Source organism: Branchiostoma belcheri, unplaced genomic scaffold, assembly GCF_001625305.1.
Source record: "Branchiostoma belcheri isolate BF01 breed outbred unplaced genomic scaffold, Haploidv18h27 scaffold2, whole genome shotgun sequence".
NCBI lineage: Eukaryota > Metazoa > Chordata > Leptocardii > Amphioxiformes > Branchiostomatidae > Branchiostoma > Branchiostoma belcheri.
In genome coordinates, this window is record NW_017803490.1 from 7992843 (window position 1) to 8009522 (window position 16680).

The window sequence follows — 16680 nt, forward strand, 5'->3', positions numbered from 1 at the left end:
ATAAACAATTAACTCGTTGTAACCTTTGGTCCAATAGTTTGTTGATAAGGAAGCTTAGGCCACAGCAAGTAAATTTTATGGATGACATCCTCCGCAGACTCCAAATCTAATGCTAGAGGGCGAAAAAAAACAAGGCAGGCCGAAAAAAACAATTTACTACATTTTAGAATTTTGATTAAATCACTGTATAAATGGTTTTGATTCATTGGGAACATCACATATACACAGCCAACATCACATATCACTGCATCAAAGTAAGAAACAAAACATTAAATCAGAGCCTTTTCTTGTCTCCTCTCTTTATATGTATCTGCCATCCACCTTCCTGCATGGCATCAGACATCTTTGCCCATTTTTGGCATGTTGACCACTGTCAGAAGGACCAAAATTTCTTTTTTTTCCCAAAATCAGGCGTAAATTAATGCGCGCGCTGATGTCATCCATAAAAATTACTTGCTGTGGCCTTAAGTGAAAAACAACTCTCGACCAAAACAATGGCCGTTCAAATTCCTACCTGGCCACGTGTACCCAGCACGCGTCCTTTCCCTCACACAGGTGAAATTCAAGATGGAAGGGTGTGAATGGGGTATCGAAATATTTGAAAAATCCCTTTAATGTCTCGAAGTGTTAACTTTCGGCTTCTGTAATGAAACATGTTTTCTTCTCGAAATCATTGTCAAACTAGGAAGGTGACATTTGTAGAGCAAATATAAAATGTTTACCTTAACATGGTCTAGTCCAACATAGTACAAACTACTGCTCTCAAGTTAATTGTTACTCAAACAGCTCTATCGTGCTACATAATGTAACCCAACACCACACGCTGTCTGCTACAAGGCTAGTAACCATGGTGACAGCCACCTGGTCCAGGTCATTGTTTGAAACGGACGGAGAAGAAACAGAGCAAAAACAGTATATTTTCCTTCTGCGAAGGTCAAATGCAGCAAAATTAATCAATTTCGTTATTCGCAAATCATGCCAGGAGCTAATCAATTAATGATCAGAAGTGATTTGTTGTAAACACGGTTACTCGGAATACCCCCAAGGGAGCCCTGATGTTTTTGACACCTCAGCAGTTTGCCGTTCCGGTCACCAGACATCAATGTCTACTTCAATCAACAACATGGCACCAGAAAAGCTCGCTATGTTCCTTCTTGGCGTCTACCTAGTTGTAACCCCCGTACTCGGTGTGTACGACAGAGATAGGGATGCTCTTCTGAAGGGGACGTTTCCAGAAGATTTCATCTGGAGCTCGGCTTCGGCTGCCTACCAGATAGAAGGGGCCTGGAACGCTAGCGGCAAGGGTCCGTCCGTCTGGGACACTCTGGCACATCAAGGCAACAGACAAGACACAGGTGACGATCTGCAACTACTTTTAACTTACATGGTCAAAGCTTAGCCTCCACCAGGCCTTTCTACGGGAATACGGATCGTAGAATTCGGCAAAAAAAGAGAGTAAAATTGGCCAAGAGAGTCCGGCCACGGGGAGGTAGTTTCTTTCCCTCTGAACTGCGCCGCCAAACTTTCCTGGCAATTATTCTCATATATATAATATAGCCAGCGTAGTTAGTCTGGTAGAGACTAGTCAAAGCTAGCCTCTGACAGGCTGAAATTGGCCAGATTGACAAATAACATTCAAGGGGAGTTGGTCTGGTACTGAAGAGAGGCAAACTCACCTTTAGCTGACTAACTCCTATGGTATGTTATCTGTCTATTCAGCAAATTCTGTACTCTTTTTGGCACGCCTTTAAAAGCTGTCTTCAACTGAGGTCAAGGCTTGCCTCTTACAAGCTTCAGCAGCGGCTGAAACTTACCAGATAGATACATATCGTGCCAAGGGATGGTTAGTCAGCTAAATTACAATTTAAGCGGCAAACTGTACCCCTTTAGCGGACCAACCCCCGCCATATGTTACCCGTCTATTTGGCCAATTTCTACTCTTTACAGCCACCTTTGACAGCTGGTCAAGGCTGGGTCGAGCAAGGCTATCAGATCCATTTCGTAATGACTCCTTGGTGAATTACAACTTTATGGCGAAGATAGTTGGATTAAAGTATAAGGATTCCAGCGTGTTGTATAATATCTAAATGTTGATTACGAATGAGTGCAAGTAGCTTCATATGTAGACTTTCTAGGATCAGCGTTTATTTCTACGAGCGGCTAGAGAGGGAGGTGGTTTCTTTCAGGGATGGCCTTTTTCGTGAGGGCCTGCAAGGGGGGGGGGGAGGGGTCCCGGACAACGCTCTACGCTGAATTCGGAAACCTCTCGATTACGCTTTACGATAAATTCCAAGTGGCTACAACGCATTACGTAGAATTAATACGCCAAATACGCTCTACGCAAAAATATTAGAGCGGTCCGTCTACGCTCTACGTAGAATTAAAACGGCCGATTACGCTCTACGGAAAAGGACTTGCGACCCCCCCCCCTCCTTTCGTGGATGGGGGGCTGTATCTACAGACAATATCTCTAAGCTAAGTCCCTGTTTAATTACTACCTGGCATGTCACGGTGACCGCACGTTCCATTGGATGACCTGAAAATGTCAGGGTCGCGCTGTCCCTTCCCTGACATCTAAGCAATGTTACCTGTGACAAATCATGTTTTGTTGCCCTAGTTTTGGAGACGTCGCCCGTGACAACTATCAGGAGTACCCAGATGTTGTGCAGCTGATGAAGCAAATTGTTGCGTTGTTGCTCTTCTTACGGCAGTGCTGTCTGTAACTTGGCAGCTGATGTACTGTTGCCCTACTCTAGGTGAAGTTGCCTTTGACAGTTACCACGAGTACCATACAGAGAACTTCCAGTTCATGTATTGCTGCCCTTCTTTGGCTTTTAAAAAGGCAATATTGTCTGTACACGTAACAGCTGTATTCAACAGTAACCCTACTCATGGTAATGTTGTCTGTAACTTGGCCGCGCATGTTGAGCTACCCTTAGACACTAGGTGATGTTGGCTGTAACAGTTGTTCTTGTCCTCTGCCGTGTGATGTTGCCTCTGAACAGTTGTTACCCTTCTATAGACGATGTGACAGGAGACCAATGGATACGGGTGACCAATGTAGACCAATGAGGTCTCCCATTGCCCCATAGAATCTGCTTAAAGATTATGTGACAGCTGTCACCAGAAAATATGGCATTGCTGTACTGTCATTTCCCTTTTCCCAGGCGATGTTGCCTGCGACAGCTACCAAAAGTACCAAGAGGACGTGCAGCTGATGTTTCGTTGTCCTACTTTTTGTGATTTTGTCTGTAACAGTTGCTGTACTTGTAGGTGATGTAGTCTGTGACAGCTATCAGTTGTACCCAGAGGTTGTGCAGCAAAAATGTTGTATAATGCCCTTCTTCAGTCACGGTGACAGAACATACCACTGAGTGACATGACAATGCCAGGGTCGCTGCCTGTCCCTGACTCGTAGCTGCTGTTATCATATCTGTGACCAATCATGTTTGCCCTACTTTAAGTAACGTTGTCTGTGGCAACGTTACTATTAGAAGTGGCCAGATGTTGTGCAGCAAATATTTTGTAATGCCCTACTTTAGGTGACGTTCCCTCTGAGAGTTTTTGCTGACCGAATCTATGGGGGCCCGCAAGCCCTTTTCCGTAGAGCGTAATCGGCCGTTTTAATTCTACGTAGAGCGTAGACGGACCGCTCTAATTCAACGTAGAGCATAATTGACGCTTTTTGCGTAGAGCGTATTCGCCTTTTTAATTTTACGTAAAGCGTTGTAGCCACTTGCAATTTATCGTAAAGCTTAATCGAGAGGCTTCCGAATTAGGTGACATCTAGGTGATGTTGCCTGTGACAGTTAACACAGGTACTGTACAGAGGACGTGCACTTGATGTATCGATGCCCTAAGGCAATGTTGTCTGTACATGTAACAGTTGTTGTATTAGTACCCTACTCACGGCAATGCTGTCCGTAACTTGGCAGTTGATGGACTAGTATTGTTGCCCTACACTGGGTGATGTTGCCTGTAACATTCGCTCTTGTCATTTTCCACACAATGTTGCATGTGACAGTGGTTTTGCCCTTCTCTAGACGATGTCGATGGTGTCTACGATAGCTTATGTATTATTTCCCCTTTTCAAGGCAATGTTGCATGAGATAGTTTTCACAAGAAAATGTTATTTCTCTCCTCTGGACGATGTTGTCTTTTTCCATGTGATGTTGCCTCTGACAGTGGTAGTGACTCTATAATCTATTGTGTGTCATGTTGCCTGTGATGGCTTAAAGTCAATATTCTAGTCGTTTATCTACACACTGAGTTTAAACCACACCATCCCAATGTATATTCTCCCTCTTTTCAAAATTTTGACAGGAAATGGTTACTGGGGTGCCTCCCAGCAATTATAAGACTCATCTTGGGGGCTTGTTTCTGCAGTTGTGAAAGCCCAAGGTATACAACACAACGTCTTGTGATTACATGTTGGAAATTTTTTTTTTAAATCAAAATATTTCCATTTTTGCTGCCATGAAATCGCATTGGATGCCTTTAAATGTTATTAACCTTTTTCCAGGTGATCATGATGTAGCCTGTGACAGCTAGTGTAACCTTGTTTATAGGCAATGTTGCCTAAATAGTATGTAATCTTATGTATTGTTTCCCATTTTCCAGGCGATGTAGCGTGTGACAGCTACCACAAGTACCCAGAAGACGTGCAGCTGATGAAGCAGATGGGACTGAAGTACTACCGCTTCTCCATATCATGGCCCAGAATCTTCCCTACAGGTCAGGCTTCATAAAAAGGGATACTTTTGTTTACCGAAGGAAAACATATTGTTTTTGCTCAGTTTCTTCTTCCGCTTCTTCTTCTCCAAACAGTGGCCTCAATGACCTGACCCAGACTGTTTACTCTGTTACCATGGTAACTAGTTTTGGGTTACATTATCACTTACTACAAAGCACCGTCGTTTGGGGAAAGCGTAGGGTTCGCTGAAAGTTGCGATTACCTTTAAAGAACCAGACGTCTGTCACCATGGTAACAGGTGCTGTAACAGGCAGCCTGTGCTATTGGGTTACACTTAATATGTAGCGAGTCGCAGGACAGAGTTGCTTGGGCTGGTCACCGTTTAATATTATGTAAAAGCGTTGCAGTAAGAATTAAGAGAGCAGTAAAGACAATTGTTGTTTTTACCTACAGGTGAGCAACAGGATGGGGTGAACCAAGATGGCGTCAGATACTACAACGCCCTGATCGACGAGTTGATAGCCAATGACATCACGCCGATGGTTACCCTGTTCCACTGGGATCTGCCGCAGGTTTTACAGGTACACAAACTAAGAACAATCCCAAGAGGTTAATACAGAATACGTGGGATCGTGTGGCGTAAAGACAAAGCTCGAGCTCGGAGCCAAGAGGTCCTGAGTTCGAATCCTGCCATGCCACTGATCTTGTGCCCTTGGGAAGACACTTTACAATGTCTAACTTTCTCACTTTACTCAGGTTAAACTATGTCTGTTGTCCATTCATGTGTTTGTCTGCGTTGGTGACGATTTCGCCCCCCAGTGGGGATGAGATCACTAGCAATTTCGCCCCGCCTCCGTAGATCTCGCCCCCCTCCCGCCCCTTAATTAGTCTACTCTTTTACACCGTACCACAAGTATGACAGGTACACAAATTTGATTAACAATTCTATCGATATTATGATTGCATTTTTTCATTTCGTTTTAAGGACCGGTACGGAGGCTTCCTGAACAACCTCACCACCAACAGTACCGTGATCCACGATCTGTTCGGGGATTACGCCCGCTTCTGTTACCGGAACTTCGGGGATCGCGTGAAGTACTGGATCACGTTTAACGATCCCTGGATCATAGCTCTGGAAGGTTATGGCATCGGTGAGTGTTTGTGATCTTGTTAAAGAGAGTGGTGGCATTTTTTGTAACAAGCATTACGCATTTTGTTTTTTATTGTTTATTTGTTTGTTTATTTCAGTTTGCACATAAAAAAACAGTAAGTAATGAATATGTACAACCAAATGTGTGGGAGGACCCAAGAAACCTAAGGGTTTATCGAGTGGGTTCTCCTAATTTTTTAGGAATTCAGAAACTGAGAAAAGTTGTCTTTTCAGTGATGAATAGGTATTTTAGTCATCGACCATATCATTCGTGGAAATGTCAGAAAATTCAGTTTCTATTTTTCTCTATCTTTACTCATTGCTATTTTCTGTCTGTCTGCCTGTCTGGTTGCCTGTGTTAATCTGCATTTCTGAATTTCAGCCTTCCTACACATTCCATGTGCAGTTTTTTATGTCCGCATATTTCAAGGGAGTGATGTTCTGTTCTACGTGTTTGTCTTCAGGCACCTACCCTCCTATGCTTACTGACCCTGCCGGGCAGTACATAGCAGGACACAACATCATCCTGGCTCACGCCAGGGCCTACCACATTTACAACGACGAATTTAGGGCCACGCAGAATGGCAAGGTAATACTATCTACAGCACGCATTAAACCAGTCATAACTGCCTTGATGAAGATGACAGACAATCATCGATACGCCAGCTCTTGTTAAACAAGTGGTGTTGGATAAAAAAACATTGCTATTGTATTGTATTGTATTCTTTATTCGCACATAAATAAATAATACAAAGTTTATTGCAAATTCATGCCCGAGGGCTAATTGCAAGAACATGATAACGACAATAAACGGTAAAAAGGATAATAAAAAATTATAAAACCCAATTCACAGAAATTACATAAGAGTGTACTGAAAGAAGGCAGATACTAATTTAGTCGAATCGGGGTTTCCCCAAAAACTAAACTTAAACGACAAAGAAGCAGTAACTAACAAAAACTGTAAATTAAATTAAATTTCCAATACATAGCTGATTCAACATTTGAGTTAACAAACAAATAATAACAAATAGTATCAACCATTTGCCAACATGATGAAATTTTGTTTCTCGTCTGTAAATTATTTTCTTCTGCATGTCAGGTGAGTATCGCCCTGAGTTGTGACTGGGCCGAACCCAAACTCCCCCACCAGCCGGCGTCTGTTGCTGCTGCCGACCGGTACGTCCAGTTCTTCCTGGGCTGGTTCGCTCATCCCATCTACAAGAACGGCGACTATCCGGAAGTTATGAAGGTACGACAGTATTGGTTTAATATTATGTTTACAGTACCGTCACAAAAGGAAATACGTTTGCATTGTTTTTGCTCTGCTTCGTCTTATTCTCCAAAGTTACACAAAAGGTCAATGACCTGGACCACACGTTTGTCACCATGGTGACTGGTGCTGTAGCACACACCCTCCGGTGTTAAATTACATTATGTTTTGCAAGTTGCAGGACAGAATTGAAAGGATGGTCATCACCTCTTCTCTCAATAAAAATTGGCCTGCATTTGAGTAAATTCATATGAATGAGCAAAGGCTCAAACGAACAAACAAACAAACAAACAAACAATTTTTCAATCAAAACACTGATATCCAAACAGTTTTGAGGTTTGCTTTCATCCGAATATGGTTCTTTTTGACACTTTGAAGACAACCTTAGCGAGGAAGGCACTCGAAGAAGGCAGAACCTCCTCACGTCTGCCTGAGTTCACATCCCAACAGAAGTCCTACATCAGGGGAACCGCTGACTTCTTCGCCCTCAACTTCTACACAACCGTAGAGGTGGAAGACAAGGGCCATATTGTAACAGGTGAGTCAAAGATCAGAACGTTATAGTCAACTGCCTGATATACTAATATTAAGCGTTGGCCAAGTCAAATCCAGAAACACCATACGTAGCTTCAGAGCACAGTGAACCAGTTATAATTGCCTTGATTTAGATTGCAGGCGATCTTGTTGGGCAAGTGTAAATTAAGAAGTTTGCTATTCAATTAAAATGTTGGTGTTATCATGGAATTTTATCTGTGTTGGTAGTTACATGTTTTCAGTTAAAAGTTTTGTTTAACACTGGGTCAGTCCACTTAGGAAGACTAGAGCGACTGGTCGAAAGCTCTAGGTGAGAACTTGTACATTTCGGTTGGAACAAAAGTTTTAACTTTAAACAACGTTAGTGTATTTTCTATTGAGCAGATAATCCCACCTATTTCACTGACATCGATGTTATAAAAGACCACCCAGCTGACTGGCCGCAGTCGCCATTCGGTTGGCTGTACGTCGTGCCGTGGGGACTCCGGAGAGCTCTGGGATTTATCCGGAACGAATACGGAGATCCGGATATCTTCATAACGGAAAACGGAAGGTGGGCAGTTTGTGATATCGGATCTTTGTCTTGATATGACTTTTCTTGTTTTTTCTATGCAGTCTTTGTACTGCGGATAAATTATTTTGAGTTTGTGTGTGTGTCGTGTGAGTTCGTGCGTGTGTTCCTTGATAAAAGATTTTTAAAAAGACAGGAAGATAGGTCTAACAGGCAGATCTGACTATGAGCAATCATGAAGTTGGCCGGAGCCTGCTAGGTTTGTTGTGATCACCAGGATGGCACATGCATAGTTTTGACAGGCTGTTCGTTTCCTTGGAAATCCAGACCTCGGGGACTAGCTATAGTCAATCGCCAATTGGAAAATATGCGTTACCTTAAGCTCTCAGCTGAAAGCAGTGTTTATCCTACTAGGTTAGGCTTATTGATAGTATGTCAATCTGCCGTTTTGCTTGTGTAAACATATTCACATATTGAACTGTTAATAGCTTTGAAATCTCCGAATTCTTGTTTTAGGCCTGACCATGACCGTGATCCACCCATCCTGATGGACATGGACCGGATCTGTACCTACATGATGTACACCAACGAGGTCATGAAAGGTTGGTGTTCGGAGGTCGGAAGTGTTGTTTTGGGTGGTACTGGTTTTGTGTGTGTGTGTGTGTGTGTGTGTGTGTGTGTGTGTGTGTGTGTGTGTGTGTGTGTGTGTGTGTGTGTGTGTGTGTGTGTGTGTGTGTGTGTGTGTGTGTGTGCCTGATTATGTGTTGTGGATGTGATACTCCTTTTTTTGTGTCTGTTTGTAGGTGCGTGTGCATTTTTAAGTCCCTGTGTTTACGTGTCGGTGTGTGCATGTGTGTGTGCATGTAATTGTGTGTGTGTGTGTGTGTGTGTGTGTGTGTGTGTGTGTGTGTGTGTGTGTGTGTGTGTGTGTGTGTGTGTGTGTGTGTGTGTGTGTGTGTGTGTGTGTGTGTGTGTGTGTGTATGTATGTATGTGTGTGTTATTGTGTGTGTGTGTGTGTCTGTGTTTATGTGCGTGTGTTTGTGTGTTGTTGTCCTTACCAACGAGATCACTTCTGGGACGGAAGTTTTGTTTTTGGGTAGCACCGGTTTAGTGAGATTTGTATGTGTTGTGTCAGCAGGGGGATTGGAAGTGGGTGGGTGGAGAGTTGGGTATCAGTTGATAGACGGGGTTGTGATGAGGTAGCTACGAATGTGGCTAGGAATGTGCCAGTAAGTCTTCTTGATAAAAATGTTCCCAGTTTTAGTATTTCCTTGTTTTGTTTTCGCGTGCATACATGGGGCGCGGCCATGATGAAACCTGACGTCATGCAGGCGCCATGTTGAAATATGACGTCATGGCGTTAATGGCTGTCACGGCGTATTCATTACATTATCTATTAATCTATTATTAGTTACGTATACTTTTTTTCTTTGTTCCTCTGCCAGCTCGCAACCTGGACAACGTCAAAGTGAAAGCCTACACGGCCTGGTCACTGTTAGACGGTTTTGAGTGGATGCCGGGCTATACCGTACGTTTCGGGCTTTACTACGTGGACTTCAGTGACCCCGACCGCAAACGATATCCGAAGGCTTCGTCCATCTTCTACAAACAGTTGGTGAGAAACAACGGCTTTCCTGAGGGGTCAGAGTTCACCAAGTACGTGGAGACCATGTGGGACGTCTGCCACAGGACGCCACAGGCAGGACTGCACGGACGCACAGGGGGCGCTTCTCAGATCTCGCCCCTGGTCTCGCTGTTTCTCGCGATACCTGTGGTGGTTGCATACAGCTTTATTGCTTGAATAAATGGCTAATAAGGCTCATGCAATCTTCTGGATAGTCCCCGCGTATACAAGAACGTAGACTTGCTTCAGGCACGATTCTGGATACGGGGTGTGGACATTTCTAGAACCGTATCTGAGTACAAGTACCTGAGTGCGGTTTTGGATAAAGGAGCATAAAGCACGGTTCTGGATACGCGCGGACTATCCAGAACCGAGTCTGGGCATAGTTCTGGATAGATCAAGGTTCTAGATACATGCAATATCCGTCAATTGCTACATGGGACGATTTCCAAATCACGTTTAGTTCTCGTTTTATCTCGCGTTGTTTTACATGGTCTGCTTTTTCATCGATCAGGTGAGATTGACGTAGATGGTGCTGCTAGCTCAATTTTTTCCAATCTTAGTGAAATGCGTGTTTCATTGAAAAGTGTATTTAACCCTTTCTTGCCTTTTTTTAACCTTACAACCATTACAGTACATAGTAATGATCAAAATAATGACCATTTGCCTTACAACGCTTAACCATGTATTTGCCTTGCAGAGCTTAACCACTGTCAAACTCAACATGTTGACATATATCTGTACGTTGATTTGTATCCACTTGTTTGTTTGTAAGTATAATTGTTTTGAAAACCTTAGGTAAGTCGCTGCAGTTCTGTTGTGTCAATAAAGATTGCTGTTTGCGATTTGTTGTCAGTGTTTTCTATGCTTTACCGAATTATATATGTACGTGCAATCTCTATGTAAAGCATCATTAGAGGTCGAAACAAATGTACTAACTGGATTGACGTTAAACTTGCTCAAACACGTGTACCGTCACTTCAAGCACATAGGTCTGGTGATATCTGGCAACTGGCCAGGCCCCCGCTGTCAAGCCATATACATATGATCCTGTCAAATACATGACTCCGACATTACTTGGGGTTTTCAATATACCTGAGACAAGAGGTGGGACGGGTTTAGTTGTGTTGTGGGAGACTAAACCTACCCAATCGTAGGTCTAAACAATGATCCCAACCCTAACCCTAACTCTAATACTTGGTGAACCCTACCCCTAGCCTTAAACACCTGACCTCACGTCTGTGGCAGCTCAAGGATTTAACTCAACTCCCTTACCCTTCTAAAGGGCACCACGCGTCGGCTTTTGAATACAAAGCTATCAAAAGTAGATTGCTCTAACTAACATCAAACAATAAGTCAACCTTTCCCTTTGTGCAATGACGCTATGTTGACGAAGGGGGAGGACTACGCTGTACCGCGTACGAAACGTCGCGGCTTCAAAGTTTGCACAAAGAATTGACAGACCTTCAAAAACCGATAACCTTTGACCATTAGATAATAAATTTAAACTAGTTGAGGACAGTATTGGACAAGCGATGCTTGAGGGTGGGCATGGGGATATCATGTATGCTACAAAATGTAGCAATCGTTTCTGAAAGACCTCCCGTCAACTTACTGAAGTTTCTGAATCATTGAAATCAGCCTAGCTTTGCTCCAAAACATAGAATTTGACAAAATGCAAGAAACTATAACAAACGTTTCTTTACTCAATACGATAAATCATGTGTGTTGACGAAAAACCCCAACATTGCCCTCGCGTCTGACTACTTAAGTTGTTGAGCACCAGCCTTAAGGTCATTTTGCAGCGTCTCTGGTACCTGTAGGTTTCATCATGGCACCTGAAAAGTTCGTATTTTTCCTTCTTGGCGTCTTCCTTGTTTTTACTCCCGCTTACGGAGCGTACGACAAGGAGAGAGACGCTCTACATAAGGGGACGTTTCCGGATGATTTCATCTGGAGTTCGGCAACGGCTGCGTACCAGATTGAAGGGGCCTGGAACGTTAGCGACAAGGGTCCCTCCATCTGGGACACTCTGGCACATCAAGGCAAAGTCAACAACCGAGACACAGGTAAAGTTGTTCTTTTTTAACGGCGGGACAACGAACAAAAATTGTTAAGGCCACACAGTAATTTACCGTTAAGATTAAGCGTACATTAAACGATAAATAAGCCACTCTTCTAGGCTTTGATGGACGGACAAGCAGCTAGCCATCTCTGTAAGGTCTTCTTGGTACTAATTGCTGAAAGGAGCGGTCAAGTATTGATGCAAACGCACTTTATACGGCTTACCTCACTTCATCACGGTATAAACTAAGTGTCCGACTTTGGTTAGGAAATAATTATAAGGTAAAAGGTGGTGGAATAACAGGGATGGGCTCCACCTTCCAATACTATGTCCTGGGACATATCTTAAGAATGTTTTAGCAGACCTTTACATTTTTATAAGATGTTTGATGAAACTAGATTCAGGGACAGTTAAAAAGACAGAAGAGAAAGTCAGACCTCCACTGGATGATTATTTCTTAGGCTTTTTTAGGTAGGTTTTTATAAAAGATCACTGAGAATCTGCGCACCTGTTTTTCTTTATTTTTACCCTGAACTCTAACATTGGAATTGATCGTACTGCTTTGTAGTTGCCGTTTGTTCTTGACGGACGTATTTTTGAAAGGCTCGAGTCTTGACAGTTTGACGGTTTTATTACCGGGTTTATGGCTAGTGTTGCGTTGTCTACGTGCAGACAGAAAAGGACAAAACGTGTTACTGTAAACATTAAAATGTTCGCCGTGGTTTTATTTTCGCGATTTGGCGAATCCATGGAGATGATTTCTCATAGTTGTACTAGTCTAGAAAATTTTTTAGACCAGAAAATTCAAACACTATGAAAACCTCAACATTAAGCTGTGAAAGAAAAATCACCGCGACAGTAAATGTATTTACGGTATATTTACATAGGTACATATCATTGTGACACATCTACTATATCATTGGGAACAAAAGAAGTTGATGACGTAAAATGACAAGGCAATTTTATGCTCAGTAAGAGTTCAATGTTACATCATGCTGGGGGGTTATTTCTTACGTAATCAACTAAATCAATAATTTCAAAGTCCACTTGTTGGATATTGGTCCAATTGCGTATGCTACAGAACCACATTTAGTAAAATAAATTATAAGACAATGGGTCCAAAAACCATAGGAGGCATGCAGAGCAAAATATCACCCCGGAATACCTATAGTAAAGGGTTTTAAAGCTGTGCAGAGTGGTTTTGTGTGTACAATGGTGAAAAACAAGTCAATTATCCAAGGCAAGGTAAATAGGCTTTGAGGATGTTTGGTTTTGGTGAAAGATAACGGCCAATTACTTATCCATATCTTAACGACATACATGTTCTTTGACAATCACACAATAGCCTACAATAATTACTGTACAACGATTTTTGTGCTGTCAAGGATATTCTAGATCTCCTTCTGCAATTTGTGCAATATAACGATCATGACTGTCAATCACAATTATTTGTAAAACCAATGACAGCATAGCAGTTAGCAGTTCAACCAATGAGAGAATGGCTACACGTCCTTCAAATATTTGAATTTGTATGGTTTAGTTTGCATTTCCACGTTTTGAAGAAAGTGGGTGGGGTATGGAATCGATCTATTACACAATGTGTTCATTGTGCATTGTTTCTTGCTAAGGGACGCCTTCTTCAATATCAAAAGTTCTTTATTCACAACTACTTATTCTAAAAAAGCCATCTTTTCGATGACCGTCTGTAATCTTCATCAGTTCAATTATAAAACGTCGTCTCTTGTTAAACACGTAGTTGTCGATAAAGAATTTTTAAATTTCTATTCAATCATTCACCAACCGGCTGAAATTTGTCACCGAGGCACGCCTCCATGTTAATAAAGAAAGTTTATTGCAAATACATGCCCGAGGGCTAATTGCAGTTACAAACAACATAGAAAGAAAGTTAATAAGGTTAATAAGGTTATTGATGAGTTAAACACAATATCCTTCAGAATAAACGACGTCATTTGACAGCTATGATTAGGGACGTGTTGTTACTGTGATGCCGATATTTACACTTACTACAGCTCCCCTCCCAGAAGACAAGCACTCTACAGAACAGGCAACAAATTTTCCCCTGACTGGAGTTAAAACTAGACTCCAAAGTTCAACGTTCTTTCTACTAGATAGTCTGCCTATAGAAGACTACTTATAATTTGGCTGATATTTACTCTCACTGCAGCTCCCCTCCCAGAAGACAAGCACTCTACAAAGCAGGCAACAAATTTTCCCCTGACTGGAGTTTAAACTAGACTCCAAAGTTTAACGTTCTTTCTACTAGATCGTCTGCCTATAGAAGACTACTTATAATTTGGCTGATATTTGCTAATATATACTGGCACTTTAGAGCACAGGCAACAAATTTTCCCTGACTGGAGTTCAAACTAGACTCCAAAGTTCAACGTTCTTGAGCACTTCGACGCCTTCTTGTTTGATCTTATGTAATGGCTTATCACTGATAAGATACTGGAGTTATCTACACTCAAGTTCGGGACCTATTAAACATGCAAGATTTGCAAAGCATAAAAGAATGTTTAGTTAGTGGCGTAATGGGTGTCAATTTAGTGCGTTGAATTAATTTATCATCTAAAGTACACATTTCTTTTTTTATCAAATAGACGGACGTTACCGCTTCATTACTCAAAGTAGGACCTTTGATCCTGCACAAGCCTGTTCCAACTACTAGTAGCTGATACATTTTCATGTACTGAAACTGTGAAAAAGCAATACTGAAGGTCAAGTAGTGTTTTCACGTCTGTCTCAAATTAACTGTGCTCACTGGTTGAAAAAGGTTTCCCTGTGAAAGTCGTAAATTAACACAGTATGCATGGAGTCACTACTTCAAATAATTCTTCAAGCAAACTGAAGTAGGCGGTCAAGGGGCTATGTTCAAACAGCTACCATAAGAAAATACATTTTTACCTACTTATAGGCTATGTTGCCTGTGGCAGCGAGTGTAACCTTATGTGTTGTTTCCCTGATAAAGGCGATGTTGCCTGTACGTGATAGCTGATGTGTTATTTCCTACTTTTTCCAGGTGATGTTGCCTGTGATAGCTTTAGCTAGTGTAACCTTATGTGTTGTTTGTAGGCGATGTTGCCTGTGTAACCTTATGTATTGTTTCCCATTTTCCAGGTGATGTAGCCTGTGACAGCTACAACAAGTACCCAGAAGACGTGCAGCTGATGAAGCAGATGGGACTGAAGTACTACCGCTTCTCCATATCATGGCCCAGAATCTTCCCGACAGGTCTGTATATATAACAAATCTGTGTTTATATCGGTATAGTCTCGATATAGCTCAACCAGGACGGGGGGCGATATGGACGTCAGACAACCTTTGACCCTTTGCTGACGTCACACGTGGGAAAAATCACGTGTCTACAGCATTTTGTTCAGATAGCTGAGGAAGACTGAGTGATTCAGTCGAAAATTCCTGGTGAGTCAAATTGTGAGTTGGAGAACAGTTTAAATTTTTCATAATGTAATTTACCAACTCAGATGAACTTTCATGCTGATAGCCTTATACTTCTCTACACCGAACGACCTGTTTCACCCAATGTTTGCACATTTGATTGCAGGAGCTGTTCGAATAAAGCTTTCTTGTAATTATATCTCCTGATAACTGTGCTTAGTGGCAATTCGTTGTACTGCTCTTTAAAAGACGTTAGTTTTTCTCTAAGTGACCTTTGCGTTTTCTTGTTTAGGTGAACAACAGGATGGGGTGAACGCAGATGGCGTCAGATACTACAATGCCCTCATCGACGAGTTGATAGCCAATGACATCACGCCAATGGTTACCCTGTTTCACTGGGACCTGCCGCAGGTTTTACAGGTACTGTGATATTAAAACCATCCCCGATAATGTGTTACTGTTTTGTGTGGCTGACTTGTATATTTGTGGGTCTGTTTGTCCAAGTACAAATGTATTTATGGTGGGCGGGCGGTGATTTTGGCAGTTGATTGATAGGGAAAGTTCAGGTCTGAAGGCGACCTAGAATTCGCCGGGTGGGAGTGTGTGCCATATGACAGTGGTGTAATACCTGATTGAATTACATCTACTATGATCTAGCAATCCCCTACCCAACTTCCAAAACATTCATGAAAACCTAAAACACTTTCTGTGAACTTGAAGGTCACAAAAACCCCAAAATGTTTTCCCGACGTCTGAAACCTTAAGATACATCAGTAGTGTTGAGATACTGATTTACTGTTTACAGTAACTACTGACTAACGGTGACCACCATTAGTCAATAACTACTGGCCTAGGATAGTTCAATTGCAATGTCTTCGTCAGCAGGCAATAGCACAGGCTAGTTTGGCTGCCCTGGCTATGTGTGCCGAACATCCAAACCAATCAATAAAGTAAATGAATATACGATTCCCTGTATTTGATGGTGTTTTTCACAATTGTAGGACCGGTACGGAGGTTTCCTGAACAACCTCACCACCAACAGTACCGCGATCCACGATCTGTTCGGGGATTACGCCCGCTTCTGTTACCGGAACTTCGGGAATCGCGTGAAGTACTGGATCACGTTTAACGAACCCTGGATCACGGCATGGCTTGGGTACGGTATTGGTGAGTACGTCTGTCAAGTCTAACATCCATCCATCCATCCATCTATCTAATAGTATATCTACCTATCTAGTACCCATATAACGTTATATATATCCATCTAATCTATCCATCCATCCATCCATCCAATCTATCTAAATATCTATCTAATCTATCCATTTAATCTATCCATATAATCTAACTATATCCATCCATCCATCCATCCATGCTTCCATCCATCCATCCATCCATCCAACCAACCAACCAACCAT

General features: G+C 42.2%; 1 protein-coding gene across 1 annotated transcript in view; it reads left to right on the plus strand.

Annotated features, from left to right (window-relative positions):
- Positions 1 to 1104: 1104 nt before the first annotated feature.
- LOC109468489 (lactase-phlorizin hydrolase-like) overlaps positions 1105 to 16680 on the plus strand; it is a 20333-nt gene continuing 4757 nt past the window's right edge. Inside the window, exons 1-15 of the mRNA XM_019766733.1 lie at positions 1105 to 1355; positions 4621 to 4734; positions 5147 to 5274; positions 5679 to 5844; positions 6308 to 6432; positions 6943 to 7092; positions 7492 to 7651; positions 8032 to 8200; positions 8675 to 8760; positions 9605 to 9954; positions 10484 to 10523; positions 11577 to 11852; positions 14987 to 15100; positions 15558 to 15685; positions 16267 to 16432. Coding sequence (XP_019622292.1) covers positions 1124 to 1355; positions 4621 to 4734; positions 5147 to 5274; positions 5679 to 5844; positions 6308 to 6432; positions 6943 to 7092; positions 7492 to 7651; positions 8032 to 8200; positions 8675 to 8760; positions 9605 to 9954; positions 10484 to 10523; positions 11577 to 11852; positions 14987 to 15100; positions 15558 to 15685; positions 16267 to 16432 — 2404 coding nt within the window. The 5' untranslated portion in view covers positions 1105 to 1123. The remainder of the gene's footprint in view (positions 1356 to 4620; positions 4735 to 5146; positions 5275 to 5678; positions 5845 to 6307; positions 6433 to 6942; positions 7093 to 7491; positions 7652 to 8031; positions 8201 to 8674; positions 8761 to 9604; positions 9955 to 10483; positions 10524 to 11576; positions 11853 to 14986; positions 15101 to 15557; positions 15686 to 16266; positions 16433 to 16680) is intronic.